This window comes from Vidua chalybeata, chromosome 1, assembly GCF_026979565.1.
Source record: "Vidua chalybeata isolate OUT-0048 chromosome 1, bVidCha1 merged haplotype, whole genome shotgun sequence".
Taxonomy (NCBI): Eukaryota; Metazoa; Chordata; class Aves; order Passeriformes; family Viduidae; genus Vidua; species Vidua chalybeata.
The window spans coordinates 54,496,206-54,518,329 of NC_071530.1; the positions used below are offsets into that span (position 1 = coordinate 54,496,206).

The following is a 22,124-nucleotide window of genomic DNA, read 5'->3' on the forward strand; positions in this document are numbered from 1 at the left end:
CCAATGGGAGTAGGCAGTAGCTTGTGAATCAACGTGAGATTGGATTCTAAAAGTTCATGTGAAGTAACTGGAGCTACAAAAGAAAAATCACATCCTGCAATTTTAGTAAAGTTACAAGCACAAAAATTTGAATGATTTTTAGTATCTACTACTGTACTTTCTATAAACACAGTATCACAAGCGGTTCTGAAGCAGGCACACCCATTGTCTGTATATACAAGGACTGTTTCAGAAGTCTCGTTAGGATGAATATCAAAATGACAGCTATTTTGTTCTGTGTCCAGACAAATATCTTGAGCTACAATTGCATTACCTTCACAGATAAACCCTAGTTGTTCTCAGATGGTACAGGACTCTAAATTGACAGTTTGCCATTTGTCATCAATTTGACGGGCCCATTCTCTATGTTCAGAAGGATAGAAAGTGGGTCCATCATGATTTAATCCTAGTGCAATGATAGGGAATATCAAATGCACCGAGGCATTTCTTATGGTCAGCACAAATGCTGTGGCTGTGTTTGTGTTAGGGTCATAGGTAAAATTCACTAAATTCCACCAGGATTGGAAATCTCTTTCGAAGTCAGTGGCACTGTCCCAGACTATTTTCCTAATCTCAGTAGGAAAAGTGCCTTCTTCACCTTCTCTTATAATTGAGGCAGCAACTGACTGCATCCATAATTGAGCCTGGATACAGCTAAGAGCTAAGGAAACGTTGCTTTGTGTGGCATTAAGTCCATCAATTATCAATTTGCTATTATTTACATTTATCTTTTCCCAATTTGGTAGAATGTTTGATAGCAACCACTGATGTGTTCCCAAGGCTGATAAGGACGATTGCAGTGGTTGTTGTATTTTGGTTAAATCTTTAGTTGTGGAAGCCAATTTATTCATTAATACTTCTGAATCAATACTATTTAGGATTCCCAATCCTGTCCCCACAAGACCAGTTACGTCTCTTGGCACCCGGTTTTTAGGAGGGTTCCACTGTCGCAGCCAGGTTGTCCAACCCTGAAAAGAGGTCTGCAAAAAGGGTGAACAAGCTGGTTGTATTTCTGAGATATTGTTTTGCATCAGCAATTTGACTTGTTTAAGAGACCATAACAGATTAAACAATATCTGTTGTTGGCCAGTTTTCCTGATTATATATGGTCCAATTCCAAAGATTTTCGGGCTAAGTGTAACCAGTGGTTGGGTGGTAGGTGTCACAACATTAACATCAAGTCCTACTCCAGTATTTGAATCAATACTTTAAACTTAAAAAACAAAAACAAAAACAAAAACAAAACAAAACAAAAAAAAGTGCTTCGGTATTTTTGGACCAAAACCAAACTACTTCTACAGTTTGTGTTAATGTGTAATTGTGCCAACAATCCTGTATGCTTGGGTGCGTACACACCTTTTTGTGCTTAAAGAGATCCTTTCACTTTTTCTGCATGCTACCACAATTAGTTCAGACCACGGCCACTCAGCTGGTTTCTGGCCATGGGGTTGTGGTAGGATGCAGAAAAGTATTACCAGTTTTATCATGGATTAGGTGGTCTTCATGTCCCTCGGGGTTCTTCTGAAAAAGTAAACACAACAGAATTCTGCTGCCGAGAGGCAGAAAAGTTAGAATGATGGAATTATCCAGCATGTATTTGTCCAATGCTCTTTCCCTAGAGCACTAGAGGCTTCCCATGCATATTTATTCAGAGGGGGTTTTAGCACAAGTGCTACTAGTCCTATAGTAAGAGAGGTCCACCAGAACAGGTTGGCCAGGGTCATGAGCTGGATTATTAGGATCATTTGGTACAGAGCATAGGAGTCAGTGTAGATGCAGACCAAAGAGGAATTCTGTGCTTCTTGTTGAAAAATACTCCAGACAGCTATCAGCTCCCCAATGTGTGTACTACCTTCTCCCTCTGTAATCATTTGCTCACCAGAGGAAAAGTGGAGGGCTTCTGCCCTATATTTCCATACTTTTCCTTCCCCTTTAGCAGAAGCATCAGTAAACCAAGAGTTTGCTGATTGTTTGGGGCAGAAAGGAGGGGTTACTTTGATTACAGAGGCAGGTTTGTCCAAGCTCTCAGTTTCTTGGATTAGTAAAGTTTTTACAGGTCCTTCTGTCATTGAGAAGAAGTTACAGTAATGTTCAAGCTGAGCATACCACTTTCTCACTAAGGCCCTCTGGGCCACCCCGTCAGGAGGGGGAGTCCCACTAGTGGCTGTCTTAATAACCTTGAAGGGGCCTCTCAATACAATTGGTTGTTTTCGTGCAATTTTTTCTACTTCTAGGAAAGCTAAGATAACCATCAACAATCCTTTTTCCCAGGTAGTGTATCTTTTCTCAGCATCTTTGGAACCACGGGAGTAAAAACCAACAGGTCTTGTCAGACCCTCAGCACCCCGCTGCCATATGTGTACTGACAGCCCTGAGGAGGCAAATCCCCATTCCACCTGGAAAGGATCTGTAGGATGGATAGGGGTCACTGCTTGATGAGCTGTTGCTTCAAAAATCAGCAATTGCAATGCTGACTCCTGAGAAAGACTCCAATCCCATTTCACCCCTTTCCTCAACAAGTCATAAAGGGGAACAAATGGGTCCTTCTGCTTACTAGGAAATCTAGCTGGTCTTTCTACAGGAGATACAGCTGCTATCGTTTTTTGGAAGGAGAATTGCTGTAGGTTTGAGTGATTCTGGAAGCCCACAAATTAAAGGGGTCATTATCTTGGGCTTCACAGGTAATTGCATCAGGGATTCAAAGCCAGGAATTAATTTCTTTTTGTGAGTCATTTGCAGGCAAGCAGCTTTGTGCACATTTTCCAAGAGTTGGTCGGGGGTACTAATTCTAGCTATGGGATCTCCCCTTTCCAAGGGGCTTGTTCCCCCGGCCCAAAAAGCTGCACGCTGTGTCAGGGACCATGTGTCACCTTTCTCTCCTGTTGTTAAGAAGACACCATGTCCCCAATACCCAGTGGCTTCCTGTTCAGTTAATTGAATTTGATCACCACCAGTGAGGGACACCCGGAAAACACATTCTGTTTCTGATTCATGTGGAGGCTGTCCATATTCCCTTTTAAGCTTAGCTAGCTCGGTGGCAGTGTTTAGTTGTGATGGTATGTGTTTGGCTGTGATGTGAGGTTCGAGATCATCATCACTGAGATAGTTCTACTCTGTTTTAATCAAGGGTCTCAAGTGGTGGCAGCAATGTTCCCCACAATTACTTGCTGCTTCAAGTTCTTGATGAGGATAGATTTGTTTCATGTGAGGAGTTTCCTTCTCCTCAAGCTCTGTAGAGGAATCAGCATGATGTGATTTGTTAATATGTTCCTCTGTTAAGGCAGCTCGCAATGCATAGATCACATCTTTTGCTTCATAGAACTGGTTTTGCAAAATTTCAACTAGATTTTGAAGGGAGTCTATTATAGCATGTTCCTCACTTCTTCGCTCGAAGCCATTTTCTATAGCTGCCGTAAGACAAGCTCCCAAAACTGAGCATGAGATAGTTTTATTTTTGCCCAGTTTGAATTTTGTTTCATGTTGTAATGAACACACTCTATCAATAACATTTTCTAAGTTCAACCAATTACTCTGCGCCCATTTTTCTCCTTCCGTAGAAGGTCTGGCATTGTGTTTGGCTAGTAGTGCATAAAATTCAGCTTTAATTTCAAGGCTAAGATTGTCACTCATTTTGTGAAGGGACCAAAACCACGACAGGGAGCTACAAACTTAAGTTCCACAAAACTACACAGCCCTCGCTGTGTCGCCCTTCGCTTCCCTGGCTGGGTGAAAGGACAATAATCTGCCTGCGAGGCTCTGCTTAGTTGCTTCAAGTTGTCCCTTCCTTCCCAGACCAGATACACACAACAACAACAAAACAACAGTGTCCCGCCTTTTGCACTAAGGGATCCTTTATGAATTTCCAAAGACAGTGTGGGTGCCTTTTCAGCTGCAACCCTTCTGTCTAGACAGAAATCCTGTCCGTGACGCCAATTTTAATGTCACGATCCGCTTCTTGCGGGGTGTCGTGATGGTTCTTTTCACCGATCCCAAAAGTGCAACAAAGGCAAACAACAAGGGACTATCAGTTAATCACAACAAATGCACCTTTATTAGGGGCCAAAACAGTAAACGCGATAGTGGGGATCTGAAAGGAGATAAAAGGATAGAGAGAGCGAGAGAAGAGGGATATGGGAATAGCTACCAACACAGGCGAGATCCTCAGTGGTCCGGACGATGGGGATCCATCTGTCGTGTCGGGGGAGTCTCCGAAGTTCTGGTCGACTCGGGGCTCCAGTTATAGTCCACAGAGGAAAGAGGGGGGAGCAAGTGTAACAATGAAAGTCCATTGTAATCGCCACGCGGGAACAGGTGAGTCCACAGAAACCACCAAAGCAAGACGAATCCAATGAAGAATAAGTCCATTTGAATCACTGAAGGGAAACAGGTCATGTCATTAGTGGTCAGACCACCAATTTCCCCTCCTCCCTATAGCAGGGGTCTCAGTCTCAGTCCTTGGGAGGAGGGTTCTCATTCTTTGTTTGTCACAGTGGTAACGAGGCAGATGAGGGGTCTTCAATGAAGGACCGCGAGAGTCACCCCAAAAGTTCATTTGGCTTAAGAACGGAGATTAGAAGCAGGCCGCGCATCAGGCTGTCCCGTGCTGGGTCCATGTCAGGTCTTTGCCAAGTCCTTGCCAAGTCCTTGCCAAGTCCTTGCCAGGCCTTGTTCGGAACAGCCAGCATGACGGTTCAGTGGTTCCACCTGTGCTGTGTCCTGTTCTAAGCCGGAACTACAGTGGGGGAAGGGATTCTTTCTTGTGGCAATCGGAAGGCAGAATGGAAAATGAGGGCTTCAGACGGGCTCTTATAGCCTCTCATTCACACACATTCATCCCCCCTTTATTCGCCCTGTAATGCAAAGGATCTCCCAGTTGCCGAGCCGTGGTGTTAAAAACAGGCAAATTCAGAGCCAGAATATGTTAAAAAAATTTGGGCCTGTTTATTAAAATCACAGACAGCTGGGGACGAGGTCCCAGGATAAGCCCAGGACCTCAGCGGCAAGCCAGAAAGTAACAACGTGCAACAGTAACTGTGCACAGGCACAGGGTGTTTCCTTGGCAACCAAGTCCGCGGAAAGACCCGGGGTGGCCAGCACCCGGGGTTATTAAAGTCTCTGGAGGCCGTCAATTGGTGCGTTCTTGATCCTCTCGTTGATTGGCTCCTTTTCTGGTCCTTGATTGGTTTATAAGATGGTGCATTTCTGGCCAATCATTCCTGAACTTCGAGGCACCATTGGTTGGTCTGTTCCTCCAATAGCAGGTTGGACTGATGATGTAGTTCTCTGATGCACCTGGCCTCCCCCCCTTGATTGGCAACTGTGCACCAACATTTAACTAAGGGTACATATTAAACTTCGTAACTAACAGTAACTCACAACCACTTACTACATTAACAATTTAACAATTCATTACATTGACAATTGGTTACATTAATTAACAATTACCTACACCCCATCACCACTCCCACCTATTAAAACGAGTTTATTTGTAACAACTCCCCCCTCTAAATCTTTGATCGGGCTTTAGCCCGCATCAAACCTTTAATTTAAACAGGAGCATCATAAACTTGGTAAATTTTTCTTAATTTCTGGTACTTTTCATAGGTCTTCTTAGCAGTTTCAGAGTTCTTTCCCAGTTTATTTTCTTGTATGATCATGATCTTCTCGATCTTCTCTCTGCTTAAGCTTTCTAGGGAATTCTGCACAATGTTAGTTATCAACCGAATTAAACAAGGTATTAAACAAGGAAGTAGAATAAGACTTATTAAGGCACCTCCTACAATCAATAAAACCTTCTTCCACCATTCTCCCCCTAAGAGGTTATCCCACCAATTTAATTTTATTAGAGGGCTCCATCTCTGGACTGGGACATGTGCCAATTTCCTAATCCTGGTTGTAATATTTTTGATAAGATCTCCATAATCATCAATTTCAATACAACACTCTGATGAATTAAATTTACCACAGACCCCACCTTCTTCTGCCAATAAATAATCTAATGCTAATCGATTTTGGTAGATAGCCGTCCTCATTTGGCGGTTTTGGGTAGAGATCAGATCTAAGACCATGGCCGTTTCATTGGTTATGATTTCCAACACTGCCTGTAATCTAATAATTCTATTTAACATATAAATGGGAGTTCGGTACCCCCACGACCCATCTTGGGCCCAGGTGGCAGGGCCATATGTCTCGATTATTCTTTCTGGAGGCCACTCTTCTTCCCCCCACTTTTGAGATCCACCAATTAAGTCTCTTCTTTTACGTTTTAATTCATCATATAAGGGAATTCCTAGATGTTGACTTCCGTCTCTGGGCAGTAAAAAGAAAGAAGGTTTTATAATACCTAGTGTACAACTTCCTGTCCAATCTTTAGGCAACATTACATATGCCATTCTACCACAAAGCCAAAATAACTCATTTGGGGCTCTCCAGAATTTATGATGTTCTACAGAAGTGACCCCATTTTTACTCCAAAACTTGTACATTTGGGGATCATCATGGAAAGGGTTGGGATCTGTGGTAATACATTCATATAACTTTTCCTTTTGAATATAAGAACATCCCTGTTTTTGTTTTCTGGACCAATAGAGGTGAGGAGCCCCAGGAATCCACCATTGGTGGGTATCGTTGGTAACTAGATATCGCTTACAGGATAACTCACCCACATATGAAATGAACTTAGAAGATCCCTTCCTCCACAGACATTCCTCCCCGATTACCTCAGATTTTAAATTCCATACTTCTTCGTCATTCCTTTTATCTTGCACAGGTGATGACCTTTGGATTCTCATCTTATTCTTCATTAACCTTAAGATCTCCTTTGGACTCAGTGCAATTCCTTCCCATGGCCAAATTTCTGCTGTTCTAGTGTCTCCACAAATCCAACAGTTAGTTATATTAAATTCATGGCTTATCTTTTCCACCAGGTCTAAAAACAGATTTTTCCCACCTAGAATCTTGAGTCCTGCTCCTTTTCTTATTACCCCTTTCACTTCCTTTTCTTTTATAAAGTCAGGCTCGTGAACCTCTTTTGCTTTCTCCTTTTTCTCTGGCTTCTTCTCCAAACATATCCATTTTTCCCTTGTAGGGCATTCTCCCAACAGTTTTTGTTTATGATTTCCTATGTTTTCGGAGAGCCAATAGGTTGTACCGTCCTCTACACATGTCGTTAATTGTAAAAAGTCAATACAGTTGGGACTCGGATTTGTATGAATTCTTAGGACGGCACTCCGAGAGTCTCCTGCATAAAGTGGATAGTAACATCTATCACAGGGGTCTATCTGACTTCCCTGGATGTTTATCACTGTTAGCAGTGCTAACAGCAACAAGGGTCCGGTACAGGGCACTCTCCCAACCTCCATATTTTTCGGGAAGGCCTATGGTATATCTGCCTTGTGGCAAGAGTGTATCCTGACCCGGTCTTGCCCCTTGTAATATGATCTTACCGTTACCTCCTCCTGCAGTGACTTACTTCCCTCCTTGTATTGACTTGAGTGTTTCTTTTTAGGGCCTGATTACTAAATGAGTGGGAGGATGCTCTATTCTTTGGGATCTGCAATAAAAAGATACCAGAAATTTGACGCAAGTTATAATAAATACTTCAATACTAACAATTTAAACTTTTAACACTAATAACAAGTTAGAATAATTATTTAAATAATAGGTAACAATTAATAAATAATATCTGAACAGTTCATAATAGATTAAAACCCTGCTCTTCTTCTTATTTCACTTCTCTTGAGGTTTTCTCTTTAAAGTCAGTTTTGTGTCAGATGTATTGATCACTGTCCACTCAGTAGGAGCTTGTACCGGACCTTTGACTCTTGTGACATGTGTCCATCCTCTTTCTTGGGTCCTTACTGCAGTTTCAGTAGTTAAGAGAACCTGGAAGGGACCCTCCCACATGGGAGATAATGGCTGTTCTTTCCACACCTTTATTAAAACCCAGTCTCCCGGCTGAAACGAATGAATTTTAAAGTCAATTGGGGTACTTTGGGGAAGATATCCGTTTTTCCTTAATTCCTCTAAGGTATTCGCAATCACTTGTACATACTTCTTGGTACTCTGTTCTCCCTCTTCGTAAGTCCCTGTGTGGTCTGAGACAGTTAGGAATGGCAACCCAAACATCATTTCATAAGGAGAAATGCCAATATCGGCTCTTGGTTTTGTTCTTATTCTCATTAGTGCTAATGGAAGACATTTTAACCAGTTCATTTTTGTTTCCTCCACCAATTTGGTGAGTGTTATTTTTAAGGTTTGGTTCATTCTCTCCACTCTTCCTGAGCTTTGAGGTCTCCACGGGGTGTGAAGTCTCCATACTATTCCTAAAGCCTCTGTTATCTGATGTAAGACCTTGGCTGTGAAATGTGGCCCTCTGTCTGAATCAATAATGTTTACAATACCATATCTCGGTATGACTTGTTCCAGTAAGATCTTACTAACCACTCCTGCTGTAGCTCTTGTAGTTGGAAATGCTTCAACCCAATGAGTCAGATGATCTATTATCACTAATAAATACTTAAACTTTTGGACTGGGGGAAGTTCAGTAAAATCAATTTGGACATTTTGGAAAGGTCTCTGGGCCAATTCTCTTCCACCCAGTGGGGCTTTTCTCATTACTTTTCTATTTACTCTCTGACAAATCATACAATCTCTTGTGATTATCTTAGCTACTTCAAATATACCAATGCATACATAAGTTCGCAGAAAATGATCGCACAAGGCCTGGGTTCCCCAGTGGGTTGAAGCATGCAAATTCTCCAAAATTTTCCTGGCTAGCGCTTTGTTTAATACCTGTCTCCCATCTGGCATTCTCCACTTCCCTCTTTCATCTCTTATTCCCCCATGTTTTAGCAACTCTTTTTGTTCTTGCTCACTAAAAATTGGGTTTTCTTTATTATCTCTGTCCCCCAGATTGACTAACTGCAGGATTTTCTCTTCTTTTTCTAAGGCAGCCTCTTTAGCTGCTCTGTCTGCTAAATTGTTGCCCTGCACCTCTTTAGAAGTTCCTTTCTGGTGACCTTTTATATGTACCACTGCAATTTCCAAAGGGTCTTTGAGAGCTTCCAACGTTTTCTTGATTAGCTTTTCATGGACTAGGGTCTTGCCTTTAGAGTTTATAAACCCCCTTTCTCCCCAGATCTTACCAAACGTATGTACTACACCATAGGCATATTTGGAGTCAGTGTAAACAGTTCCTTTCTTGTACTTTAACCACTGCAGCCCTTTTAGTAAAGCATAAACCTCACAACACTGTGCAGACCATTTTGCTGGAAGCCTCCCTTTTTCTATAATTTCCATACTCTTACCATCTATTACTGCATATCCTGACATTCTCTTCCCCTCCTTTACCCTGGAAGAACCATCCACAAACAACACTTCTCCTTCTGGTAATGGCTGCTCTTGCAAATCTTCCCTTACTTTGGTCTGCAAATCTATGACTTCTATACAACAATGTTCTAAATTTTCTTGTGGCTCTCCATACAAAAATTGGGCTGGATTTTGAACATTCGTTGTGGCTAATTCTAAATTCTCAATATTGGTGAGCATCAATTCATATTTTAACAGCCTGCTGTCTGTAATCCACTGACTTGCTCTCTTACTCAATATAGTTTTCAAATCATGAGGTGTATACACTTTGATTTTGCTCCCAAATGTTAGTTTGTATCCCTCCTCTACCAAAGCTACAGTAGCAGCCACTGATTGTAAACATGTAGGCCATCCTCTCACTACCGGGTCTAATAGCTTAGACACATAAGCTACTGGTTTTCTATCTCCGCACCACTTTTGGACCAATACTCCATATGCAATACCTTCTTCTACATTTATAAACAACTCAAAGGGTCTGTCTAAATCAGGTAAACTTAAAACTGGTGCTGTCACGAACTTTTCTTTCAACTCTTGTAACTTCTGCTCATCTTGCTCATTCCAATCTAGAGGTTCTTCTTCAACTAATTTATCATATAGGAACTTGACCAGTTTAGTATGCCCATCAATCCACAATTTACAATATCCGATTAACCCCAACAATTTCCTTACATCCCTTTTTGTTTTCGGTGCAGGTAGGGAGAGGATCCCTTGAATTCGCTCAGCTTCTAATTTCTTGTATCCTTTCCCAATCAGATGACCTAAATATTTCACTTCCTGTTCTACAAATTGGAGTTTCTTTTTTGACACTTTTAAACCCTTTTCCCCAAAAAAGTTTAATAATTTCACTGTTGTTACTTGAACCTGCTCCCTCTGTTCCCCTGACACCAACAAATCATCAACATATTGCAGAATTTGGGTATCTCCCACCGGTTGAAACTGCCTTAACAATTCTTCCAAAGCCTGGCCAAACAAATTTGGGGATTCTGTAAAACCTTGGGGTAGCCGGGTCCATTGGAGTTGTTGTTTCCTTCCTGTTTCCTCATCCTGCCACTCAAAGGCAAACCAACTTCTACTTTCTTCAGCTAGAGGACAAGCCCAGAAGGCATCTTTCAAATCTATCACACTGAACCATGCATGTTTCGGTGGTACCTTACTTAGAAGTGTATACGGATTGGTTACTACAGGGTACCGTGAAATTGTCTGTTTGTTCACCTCCCTTAGATCTTGGACTAATCGGTAAGTACCATCTGATTTCTTTACCGGTAATATTGGCGTGTTATGGGGAGACATGCATGGTTCTAGGATTCCATCTTTAATCAATTCTTTTATAACTGGAGCTAGTCCTTGTTTCCCTTCGGCCGAAATAGGATATTGCTTTACTCGAATTGGTGAAGTTCCTGGTTTCATTTTTACTTCTATGGGGGGTATATCGAGTAGGCTGCGGCCTCCCCCTTCTGCCCAGACTTCGCTATTGATTTCATTTTCATCCTCCGACTTGAGAACCAGCATCTCCGCTACCATCTTTCCCTCTTTAGGGATTACCCCTACCCCTAATTGCACCTGTAGGTCTCTACCTAATAAATTACATTCCAATTTAGGCATATATAACAAATCTACATATCCTTCTCTTGAATTTCCTTTAACCACAACTTGCTCTATTACCGATACTTCAAAAGGCTCATTACTAGCACCTCTCACTTTACACACTCTTTGACTCAATTTACAACCTTTTGGGAACCGTGAAACACATGACCTATCAGCCCCAGTGTCAACTAAAAATTCAAATTCTTCCCCCTGGGGACCTATTTCCAAATTTATCAAGGGCTCCAACTTATGCTCACCCATTTTCCCCAGGGGATAGAGCCCCTGACACCCCTAATCATCATTTTCTCCAATCTCCGTTTCTTTGTACAGTCTCCTGTCTTTCCTCCATTTCTTACACTCCTTCCTAAAATGACCTTTTTCACCACAATAAAAACATTTCCCCTCCCAGGAGTCTGCGTCCTGCCCTCGAATCTCCTCCTTCCTTGATTTTTCCCTTCCCTTTGGCTCTTCCCTTTCTCTGTCCTGACTCTCCCTAGCTATTGCAACCATAATTCTAGCCTTCGATTTCATCTTTTCTTCCTCCCTCCTCAAATAAACTCTCTGTGCCTCCCTTAACAATTCATTCATGCCTTTTTCCTGCCATTCTTCTATCTTCTCTAACTTCCTTCTAATATCTGGCCATGCTCTAGTTACAAATTGCACCTTTACCAACACTTTCCCTTCTGTGCTCTCTGGATCCACACTGGAATATAATTGAAAATTTCGCCTTAGCCTATCTAACCAGGCATTTGGGGTTTCATCTTTCTCCTGCTGGCTATCAAAGGCCAGCTTTGCATTACTAGTCCGGGGGACCGCTCCCCGGATACCTTTAATAACCAAAGACCTATAACAATTCATATTTCTACGGCCTTCTTCCGTATTTGGATTCCAATCAGGTGGAGTGAGAGGCATCTTCTCTTCACCCCGCGGCCCGGCCCTATTCTCTTTCTCCCATGCTTTTATGCCTGCAACCCGAATGAAATGCATTTCCTCTGAAGAAAAGAGAATACCTAAAATAGAATTCATTTCCTCCCAAGTATATGTACTTGAACCTAAAAACTGATCAACTTGATCAGCAACTCCTATAGGGTCTTCCAATAGGGGTTTAAGTTCTTTCTTAAAACTTCTCACCTCTGAGCCCGTCAAAGGTACATTTACAAAACCGATTCCCCCCTGGACACCTCCCATCGGAACCTCTCTCAAAGGTAATAACCTTTCTCCTGCTTCCCCCTTTTGGAAGCTCCTCTCAACTTGCGATCTAGTATTATAATGATGACTACCTGAGATTGCAATCCTCTCTTTTGGTCTTACAACTCTTTCGCACTCACAGTTGTGAGTTGCTACCCTCTCCAAGCTACTCTGTTGAGTTTGTGTAAGATTTTGTGTGGGAGGCAGAGGGAGGGCGACAGGGATGGAGAGAGGCATGGGAGAAACTGCTGGAGGGGGGACTGTCGGTGAAGCCAGAAGAGTATGACAAGGTGCGGGTTGGGCAGGAAGGGATGCTGATGGAGTAGAGTGGGAGACAGGTTGAGCAGGGAGGGGCCCTGAAGAGGTAGGAGGGGAAATAGGCTGAACAGGAAGGGATGCTGGAGGAGCCGAAATGGGTTCAGGTTGGATAGGAGGGGGTACTGGAGGAGGAAGATAGTCCAATGGATCCCATTTTTGCTTAAATTCTTCTTTTCCCTCTTTTATTTCTTTGCCCACTCTATACATTCGAACCTTTTTATCCCAAATTTCATTTTCCAGCCAACAGGCTGCATATTTGATTTCCTCCTCATCTAGTACTTCCCTTGAATTAACATATTTATTTAAAGCTAGACATAACCATTTTTCTTTTGACCCATACCAAGGCCAATTAACAGGTCCTTCTTGAATGTTCTTTTGTGGCCATATTTCAATACAATAATGTATCATTTTTATCTTATCCAATTCCTTTAAAGTTTTATCATGGTCCCAATTCTCTAACATTTCCCCCAATGGACTGTCTTGTGGTATGTCTTTCAATTTCATTTTCTTAGCTTTTCCCTTATGGGTACGCTTACTTGCACACTGACCCATAACTATAAACAACTTGTATCAATTTAACTAAATAGACAACTTCGCAATAAGTCACTGTGTAAACTTTAAAGGAGAATGACAATCCAAAAGGATTTACAATAAAAAGAACAACTAAAATTTAAACATAAATCAATAGGAGACCCCGTGGGAAAATTGAATACCGTGGGAACGAAAATAATGACCCGTGGGAAAATTAGATGCCGTGGGAACCAAGACTCAAAACAAACCAAAATGGCTGATCAGCCGGAAGTCTTTTCAGATGTCTATCACTCACTCCCAAACCACTCCCCTTCTCGAGGGGAGTACCCCAAAAGCAACTAAAATGGCTCCTCTGAGCCACCCACACTCACACACACGCACCCTGTAAAACAACCACTCCCCTTCTCGAGGGGAGTACCTCAAAAGCAACTAAAATGGCTCCTCTGAGCCACCCACACTCACACACCCACACTATCAATGACTTAAAATCTGTGTACTAGAACAACAAAATGTCGGCTCTTCAACACAACCTCACAAGATACCCTCTGACACGAACAGAAATCCTAACCCAAAGATATAAGCTGACAAAACGCCAAAAAACTCTCTACTCCAAGGAATGTACACCTCAATCACTTAAAGCAAAAAGATTACACATAATACCACAAACAATACTGCAAAATACCAAATTGTATTTTTGTGTTAAACAAATAAAACAACACAATATAATAATCCAATAAATAACACTATCGGTAACAACAGACAAAATAAACGTACTTGATAATATCGACCACAAAATTCCAATTAAGAGCAAATCACACATAGACGAGACAACTTATATAAACTAGAACAAAATAATATCCCTAACTGACAGGTTCTAAACCCTCCCTCCTACCCCTAATGGATAGAGGGACTTCTCCTAGCCGGCGGCCTTTTGCCTTCCCCGGCCCGTCGCCGTGCTAGGAGGAATTTCCCCTTGGCCAGACCCCCTGGCCTAGGGTCCTATTCCCCTCTGGTCAGGCTCCTACTCCCTCCCCCTGCCAAAGGAGGGACAATCCCCCAACCGGTGGCCTCACTACCAGTAGGTCTCCGGTTGAGAGTCTTTAGCCCACCCCAGAGGTCCTAGTTCCTCAAGATGCCCGGGACACTTCCCGTGCTCACCTTGAGGAACTGCCCTTCAGATTGCTTGAGCCGGTGGAACTCCCCTGCGCCCCCCTTGTTCACTCCCCTCCCAGCCAGCCGCCCCAATGCCTGTCACTGTACTAGGAGGCCCGGTTCCGAAGGTCTTTCTAGCAAGCCAGAAAGTTTCTGGCAAGCCAGAAAGTTATCCCTACCAACCACCACCTTCGGTTCCTTCGTTTTCGGATCAAGGGTCCAGGGACCGTCCACCCCCCTCCCAGCCAGCCGCCCCAATGCCTGTCACTGTACTGGGAGGCCCGGTTCCGAAGGTCTTTCTGGCAAGCCAGAAAGTTATCCCAACCAACCACCACCTTCGGTTCCTTCGCCTTTTTGGCTCAAGCAACCCCTAGGAGCCCCCACCACCCTGGGGGAACGGGAGCCTACGCGGGTGAGGGCAGGAGAAAAGGAGGTACTCCCCCTTCACCCACGCTAAGGAGGGTCCCTCGGGGTTCCACACTCACTCCAATGCTTTATTCCAATCGCTTCCCTCCGTTCCCGGCCGCCCCCTCGCGGGAGTCCGAAAACGCGGTACTAGGAGGTCCACTGTCGCTTCGGGAGTCTGAGATGTCAGCCCCCGTCTCACTCACTCTCCACGCATGAGCGTACCCCCTTATGCCTGCCCCACTCGCAACGCCTACCTGTGCGTTGCGAGCCCCGCTCCCTCTCGAAGGGCCTTCTCAGTCTGGGTTGCCGGGTCCTCAGTTGTCTCTCGGGTGTAGCCAGCAACCAACCGTCTTCGGTCTCGGAGAAATCCAAGTTCGGGCAGCAATAAAAAAAAACGCTGGACCGGTCTTCCCGGACCCGTCCTTCTCCAGGACCGCCTCTGGGGCGTGGCTATCCCGGACGAGCCCCCAATCTGTTAAAAACAGGCAAATTCAGAGCCAGAATATGTTAAAAAAATTTGGGCCTGTTTATTAAAATCACAGACAGCTGGGGACGAGGTCCCAGGATAAGCCCAGGACCTCAGCGGCAAGCCAGAAAGTAACAACGTGCAACAGTAACTGTGCACAGGCACAGGGTGTTTCCTTGGCAACCAAGTCCGCGGAAAGACCCGGGGTGGCCAGCACCCGGGGTTATTAAAGTCTCTGGAGGCCGTCAATTGGTGCGTTCTTGATCCTCTCGTTGATTGGCTCCTTTTCTGGTCCTTGATTGGTTTATAAGATGGTGCATTTCTGGCCAATCATTCCTGAACTTCGAGGCACCATTGGTTGGTCTGTTCCTCCAATAGCAGGTTGGACTGATGATGTAGTTCTCTGATGCACCTGGCCTCCCCCCCCTTGATTGGCAACTGTGCACCAACATTTAACTAAGGGTACATATTAAACTTCGTAACTAACAGTAACTCACAACCACTTACTACATTAACAATTTAACAATTCATTACATTGACAATTGGTTACATTAATTAACAATTACCTACACCCCATCACCACTCCCACCTATTAAAACGAGTTTATTTGTAACAGTGGGGGCTTTTAGCCACTCGGCACGAAACTCGGATAGCTGGTACATCTGAGGGTCCACCAGAAGAACGGGAGGGACACTCGGGCTGCTGAAATCCTGCTCGTTGATTGAAGGGTCGCAGAAGGGGCAAACAGGGAGACAACGAAGCAGAAGGGAGGCAGATTCCGAGAGCCCCGAAGGGCGGGGTGAGGATTCTTTTACTGCGTAGGGGTAGGAGGGTTTAGCATTCGAGGGTACAATCGGGAGAAGGCTAAAGGGAGGGGAAATATAACATTAACCAGTGGGGAAAAGGGAAAGGAGTGTTCTTGGTGGAAGAACCAAAGGGGAAACGTGGAACAGAGAAGATTCTAGGCTAAGGGGCAGACTTGAACTATAACTGACAGGACAGGGGGAGGGTACAATTCTCTTACAAAAGGGGGTGGAGAACTCATACAACTGCTGTTTCCCATGGCAACCCTAGACTGCCTTCCCCAACCCCTCCTCCTACACCAGTGACAGCTTTTCACACTGAAGGGCAGTGCTATTGTATAACAAACACTTAACTCTTAGCCCAGCCGGGCTCGCTGGCTACTTTTGCAAGCTTTTTACCAACTAGCGATGCTTGTAAGCGGTGCTTGTAACTCCTAGCTTGTACCACGCTCCCACTAGCTGCGCTATCAGCTAGCGGCGTTCAAAGCAGCTCCTCAAACCGCGGCTTGTGCCCGCGCGCCCGCTGCGCTATCAGCTGGGCTGCGCCTAAAGCACCTTTGCAAGCCCCGACTTAAGCCCCGCGCCGCGCTCCCCCAGCTCGCCAGAGACAGCCCGTGCCACGCATGCGCACCACCCGCTCTATCAGGTAGAGTGCGCACTACCCGCACTATCAGGTAGTGTGGCTGAGAGCTGCCCCGCGCATGCGCACTACCCGCACTAGCAGGTAGTGTGGGCTGAGAGCTGCCCTGCGCATGCGCTCCCTAGCACCGCCGCGCCGCGTCTCTGTATCGTAGCAACGCCGCACCGTTCCACTCACACATGCACACACACGCACAAGCACGCACGTCCGGACGTAACAGACACACTACACTGCAATCGGGACACACACCACACACTGAAATCGCGATTTCGCCCTCCCCGAGCCGCGCTATCAGCTGGGGAGGTCCTCCCGCCGCCGGCCTCTCCCCCGATGGCGGTCTGCTTGCAAGCCCCTAGGCAAACCTGCGCGCAAAAACATCTTTTTGCGACTTATCAGTGCCAACCTTAAGAAAATAAATTAATACATACCGCTTTCATCCGCTAGTCGACGGGCCGTGGTCTGCTCCCCGCAGTGTACAGCCGAGGCGCAGAGTCCCTCCGGGGAAAAGCCCCGTGGCGCCTGAGGGTGTCTGCTCCCAACCGGACCTGCGGGTGAGCAGAGCAGTCCCTTCGTGGTCGCCAACTGAAACGATACGCGGAATAAATAGACTCCATAACCTGGGGTAGTTATGAAGTGGGTATGTACGTCAGCGCCCGGCACAAGTGAGATAGCCCTCCAAAACTTGTGCCCCGAGCCTCAGTCTGACCCACACTTTTATTCTTAAAGACGTTCCATATGCAAAACACTGCACGACTTTTTCATGCATATTCAACCCCTGGCCCCGCCTGTCCTCGCTTCTCATGCTAAGTAAGTCCACGCCCTTCTCGGCATGCGTGGTTTGCTGTGGTGGTCGTACGGGTGTCTCTTGGTGGTCCTGAGGCTGAAGATTGTGGTTTTCCTCATGATTGAACTTTTGAACTTTTCCTCTCTGCGCGTGCGCTTTTAGTCCTTTGGTGCTTATCTGAGTACGTCTGTCAGTCTTGATAGGCTTGGAGACAGAGGAGCTTCTTTATCTGGGTTCTTTGCTTCTTCTGGTATTGTTCTTTATGCAAGAAGCTTCAGAAATTTGCATTTTCCTTTGCCCTTTGTATTAGGCAGAGGTTTCCTAAGCAAAAGGTAGAAAATTCAACACATAACTATACAAGCTAAATTATAAATGCTTAATTCATTTTGATAACCTAATTCTAAAAATCTCTGTTTCACCTCGAGAGCTGTCACAGAGCAGAAGGGCAGATGAGATGCTGAAAAGCAGCAAAGCTGAACAGCCTGCCTCAGCTTCAGCAGTGTGCAATTGACTGAAGGCGAAAAACCAAGCAGCAGAGCAGCAGGCTTCTGTGCGCACTGAAGGCAATTGCAAGCATGCAGCAGCTGCTCCTTGCCAAGCACAGGCAGCTGCCTAGGTTCTTGGTTCTTGACCAACTCACAGTTGCCCTTCTTTTCAGCAGCTGCCACCGTGTTCTCTGCATCTCGCAGCCTCTGGGGAGCAACAAGAATTTCCAAGGTGGGATGCATGACGACTATGGCAAAACCCAGGAAAGTTGTCCTGGAACACCTTCCATTGGCATGCCAAGACTGAATTCAACAGGCAGGAGAGCAGCAGCCACCGTCCTCCAGCTGTCTGCGAGCTTCGCACACAAGCCGGCTTCTTCGCGGCTTCGTTCTTCGCCTCTTGCAAGCTACCGCGATCTCCGGCTGCCGGAGGACAAGAAGCGGCTACTTCGCGCACAGATCACTGGAGCGGCAGCGGTGCGCTCCGGAGCGCCGCTTCTGCCGAAAGACTCCGGGAAGCGGCACTTGCTTTCGGCCAGCTCCGGAGCTGCGTATTCTGCCTCTCTAGTCGCCTACATCTTAGCCAAAAGCTTTTCCGCTCCAGTTCTCAAGGAGAAAGTGTACCAGCACTGCTCACTTAGCCCGACCTTGCCAAGAAATAAGATTTGCTGCACATTCCAAGGACACTGCATTTTCCTGGGCAAGCTGCAACCTTCTGGCAGATGGCTGTGCTCTCTGCCCACTCCTGCCCAGTTCTTGGTACTAGCGGGCACGTTGCAGCCTGGCGAAGGCAAGAAACCTCTGAAACGATACGCGGAATAAATAAATAGACTCCATAAGCTAGGGTAGTTATGAAGTGGGTATGTACGTCAGCGCCCGGCACAAGTGAGATAGCTCTCCAAAACTTGTGCCCCGAGCCTCAGTCTGACCCACACTTTTATTCTTAAAGACGTTCCATATGCAATACACTGCACAACTTTTTCATGAGTATTCAACCCCTGGCCCCGCCTGTCCTCGCTTCTCATGCTAAGTAAGTCCACGCCCTTCTGGGCATGCGTGGTTTGCTGTGGTGGTCGTACGGGGTCTCTTGGTGGTCCTGAGGCTGAAGATTGTGGTTTTCCTCATGATTGAACTTTTGAACTTTTCCTCTCTGCGCGTGCGCTTTTGGTCCTTTGGTGATTATGAGTACGTCTGTCAGTCTTGATAGGCTTGGAGACAAAGGAGCTTCTTTATCTGGGTTCTTTGCTTCTTCTGGTATTGTTCTTTATGCAAGAAGCTTCAGAAATTTGCATTTTCCTTTGCCCTTTGTATTAGGCGAGTTTCTTAAGTAAAAGGTTGAAAATTCAACACATAACTCTACAAGCTAAATTATAAATGCTTAATTCATTTTTGGTAACCTAATTCTAAACATCTCTGTTTCACCTCGAGAGCTGTCACAGAGCAGAAGGGCAGATGAGATGCTGAAAAGCAGCAAAGCTGAACAGCCTGCCTCAGCTTCAGCAGTGTGCAATTGACTGAAGGCAAAACACCAAGCAGCAGAGCAGCGGGCTTCTGTGCACTTCTGAAGGCAATTTGCAAGAATCCAGTAGCTGCTCCTTGCCAAGCACAGTCAGCTGCCTAGGTTCTTGCTTCTTGACCAACTCACAGTTGCCCTTCTTTTCAGCAGCTGCCACGGTGTTCTCTGCGTCTCGCAGCCTCTGGGGAGCAACAAGAATTTCCAAGGCGGTGTAAGAGCCCGTCTGAAGCCCCTCATTTTCCATTCTGCCTTCCGATTGCCACGAGAAAGAATCCCTTCCTCCACTGCAGTTCCGGCTTAGAACAGGACACAGTGCAGGTGCAACCACTGAACCGTCATGCTAGCTGTTCCGAACAAGGCCTGGCAAGAACTTGGCAAGGACTTGGCAAGGACTTGGCAAAGACCTGACGTGGACCCAGCACGGGACAGCCTGATGCGCGGCCTGCTTCTAATCTCCGTTCTTAAGCCAAATGAACTTTTGGGCTGACTCCCGGGGTCCTTCATTGAAGACCCCTCATCTGCCTCGTTACCACTGTGACAAACAAAGAATGAGAACCCTCCTCCCAGGACTGAGACTGAGACCCCCTGCTATAGGGAGGAGGGAAATTGGTGGTCTGACCACTAATGACATGACCTGTTTCCCTTCAGTGATTCAAATGGACTTCTTCTTCATTGGATTCGTCTTGCTTTGGTGGTTTCTGTGGACTCACCTGTTCCCAGCGTGGCGATTACAATGGACTTTCATTGTTACACTTGCTCCCCCCTCTTTCCTCTGTGGACTATAACTGGAGCCCCGAGTCGACCAGAACTTCGGAGACTCCCCCGACAAACGACAGACGGATCCCCATCGTCCGGACCACTGAGGATCTCGCCTGTGTTGGTAGCTATTCCCATACCCCTCTTCTCTCTCTCTCTCTCCTTTTATCTCCTTTCCGATCCCCACTATCGCATTTACTGTTTTGGGCCCCTAATAAAGGTGCATTTGTTGTGATTAACTGATAGTCCCTTGTTGTTTGCCTTTTTGCACTTTTGGGATCGGTGAAAAGAACCATCACGACACCCCGCAAGAAGCGGATCGTGACATTAAAATTGGCGTCACGGACAGGATTTCTGTCTAGACAGAAGGGTTGCAGCTGAAAAGGCACCCACACTGTCTTTGAAATTCACAAAGGATCCACTAGTGCAAAAGGCGGACACTTGTTTTGTTGTTGTTGTGTATCTGGTCTGGGAAGGAAGGACAACTTGAAGCACTAAGCAGAGCCTCGCAGGCAGATTATTGTCCTTTCACCCAGCCAGGAAGCGAAGAGCGACACAGCGAGGGCTGTGTAGTTTTGTGGAACTTAAGTTTGTAGCTCCCTGTTGTGGTTTTGGTCCCTTCACAAATGAGTGACAATCTTAGCCTTGAAATTAAAGCTGAATTTTATGCACTACTAGCCAAACACAATGCCAGACCTTCTACGGAAGGAGAAATGGGCGCACAGAGGAATTGGTTGAACTTAGAAAATGTTATTGATAGAGTGTGTTCATTACAACATGAAACAAAATTCAAACTGGGCAAAAATAAAAGTATCTTATGCTCAGTTTTGGGAGCTTGTCTTACGGCAGCTATAGAAAATGGCTTTGAGCGAAGAAGTGAGGACATGCTCTAATAGACTCCCTTCAAAATCTAGTTGAAATTTTGCAAAAACAGTTCTATGAAGCAAAAGATGTGATCTATGCATTGCGAGCTGCCTTAACAGAGGAACATGTTAACAAATCACATCATGCTGATTCCTCTACAAGCTTGAGGAGAAGGAAACTCCTCACATGAAACAAATCTATCCTCATCAAGAACTTGAAGCAGCAAGTAATTGTGGGGAACATTGCTGCCACCACTTGAGACCCTTGATTAAAACAGAGTAGAACTATCTCAGTGATGATGATCTCGAACCTCACATCACAGCCAAACACATACCATCACAACTAAACACTGCCACTGAGCTAGCTAAGCTTAAAAGGGAATATGGACAGCCTCCACATGAATCAGAAACAGAATATGTTTTCCGGGTGTCCCTCACTGGTGGTGATCAAATTCAATTAAGTGAACAGGAAGCCAGTGGGTACTGGGGACATGGTGTCTTCTTAACAACAGGAGAGAAGGTGAACACGGTCCCTGACACAGCGTGCAGCTTTTTGGGCCGGGGAACAAGCCCCTTGGAAAGGGAAGATCCCATAGCTAGAATTAGTACCCCCGACCAACTCTTGGAAAATGTGCGCAAAGCTGCTTGCCTGCAAATGACTCTCAAAAAGAAATTAATTCCTGACTTTGAATCCCTGATGCAATTACCTGTGAAGCCCGAGATAAGGACCCCTTGAATTTGTGGGCTTCCAGAATCACTCAAACCTACAGCAATTCTCCTTCCAAAAACGATAGCAGCTGTATCTCCTGTAGAAAGACCAGCTAGATTTCCTAGTAAGCAGAAGGACCCATTTGTTCCCCTTTATGACTTGTTGAGGAAAGGGTGAAATGGGATTGGAGTCTTTCTCAGGAGTCAGCATTGCAATTGCTGATTTTTGAAGCAACAGCTCATCAAGCAGTGACCCCTATCCATCCTACAGATCCTTTCCAGGTGGAATGGGGATTTGCCTCCTCAGGGCTGTCAGTACACATATGGCAGCGGGGTGCTGAGGGTCTGACAAGACCTGTTGGTTTTTTACTCCTGTGGTTCCAAAGATGCTGAGAAAAGATACACTACCTGGGAAAAAGGATTGTTGATGGTTATCTTAGCTTTCCTAGAAGTAGAAAAATTGCACGAAAACAACCAATTGTATTGAGAGGCCCCTTCAAGGTTATTAAGACAG

At 45.3% G+C, this 22,124-nt stretch overlaps 1 protein-coding gene and 2 long non-coding RNA genes across 5 annotated transcripts; 1 reads left to right on the top strand and 2 right to left on the bottom strand.

Moving 5' to 3' along the window:
- Positions 1-8: 8 nt before the first annotated feature.
- LOC128794504 (uncharacterized) lies at positions 9-17,304 on the bottom strand. Of its 2 annotated transcripts, none has more exons than XR_008433155.1 (3): positions 16,927-17,304; positions 4,184-4,412; positions 9-1,588 (listed from the first exon to the last, which is right to left on the bottom strand). It is a non-coding gene; the product is annotated as an uncharacterized LOC128794504 (long non-coding RNA). The 2 variants fall into 2 exon arrangements; XR_008433154.1 differs by lacking the exon at positions 16,927-17,304 and having other exon boundaries at positions 9-1,019; positions 1,396-1,588; positions 4,184-4,825.
- LOC128794433 (endogenous retrovirus group 3 member 1 Env polyprotein-like) lies at positions 5,342-14,972 on the bottom strand. The gene is made up of 3 exons (XM_053954284.1): positions 14,844-14,972; positions 7,511-7,591; positions 5,342-6,910 (listed from the first exon to the last, which is right to left on the bottom strand). The coding sequence occupies exon 3, from the start codon at positions 6,840-6,842 to the stop codon at positions 5,586-5,588; it is 1,257 nt and encodes a 418-aa protein (XP_053810259.1). The 5' UTR covers positions 6,843-6,910; positions 7,511-7,591; positions 14,844-14,972; the 3' UTR covers positions 5,342-5,585.
- LOC128794512 (uncharacterized) lies at positions 17,044-19,328 on the top strand. Of its 2 annotated transcripts, XR_008433160.1 has the most exons (4): positions 17,044-17,135; positions 17,225-17,305; positions 17,708-18,797; positions 19,196-19,328. It is a non-coding gene; the product is annotated as an uncharacterized LOC128794512 (long non-coding RNA). The 2 variants fall into 2 exon arrangements; XR_008433159.1 differs by lacking the exon at positions 19,196-19,328 and having other exon boundaries at positions 17,708-18,939.
- Positions 19,329-22,124: the final 2,796 nt, after the last annotated feature.

Coding starts and splice junctions, on each gene's coding strand:
- LOC128794433 (XM_053954284.1), bottom strand. CDS start 6,842: ATGAAGAATAAGATGAGAATCCAAAGGTCATCACCTGTGCAAGATAAA.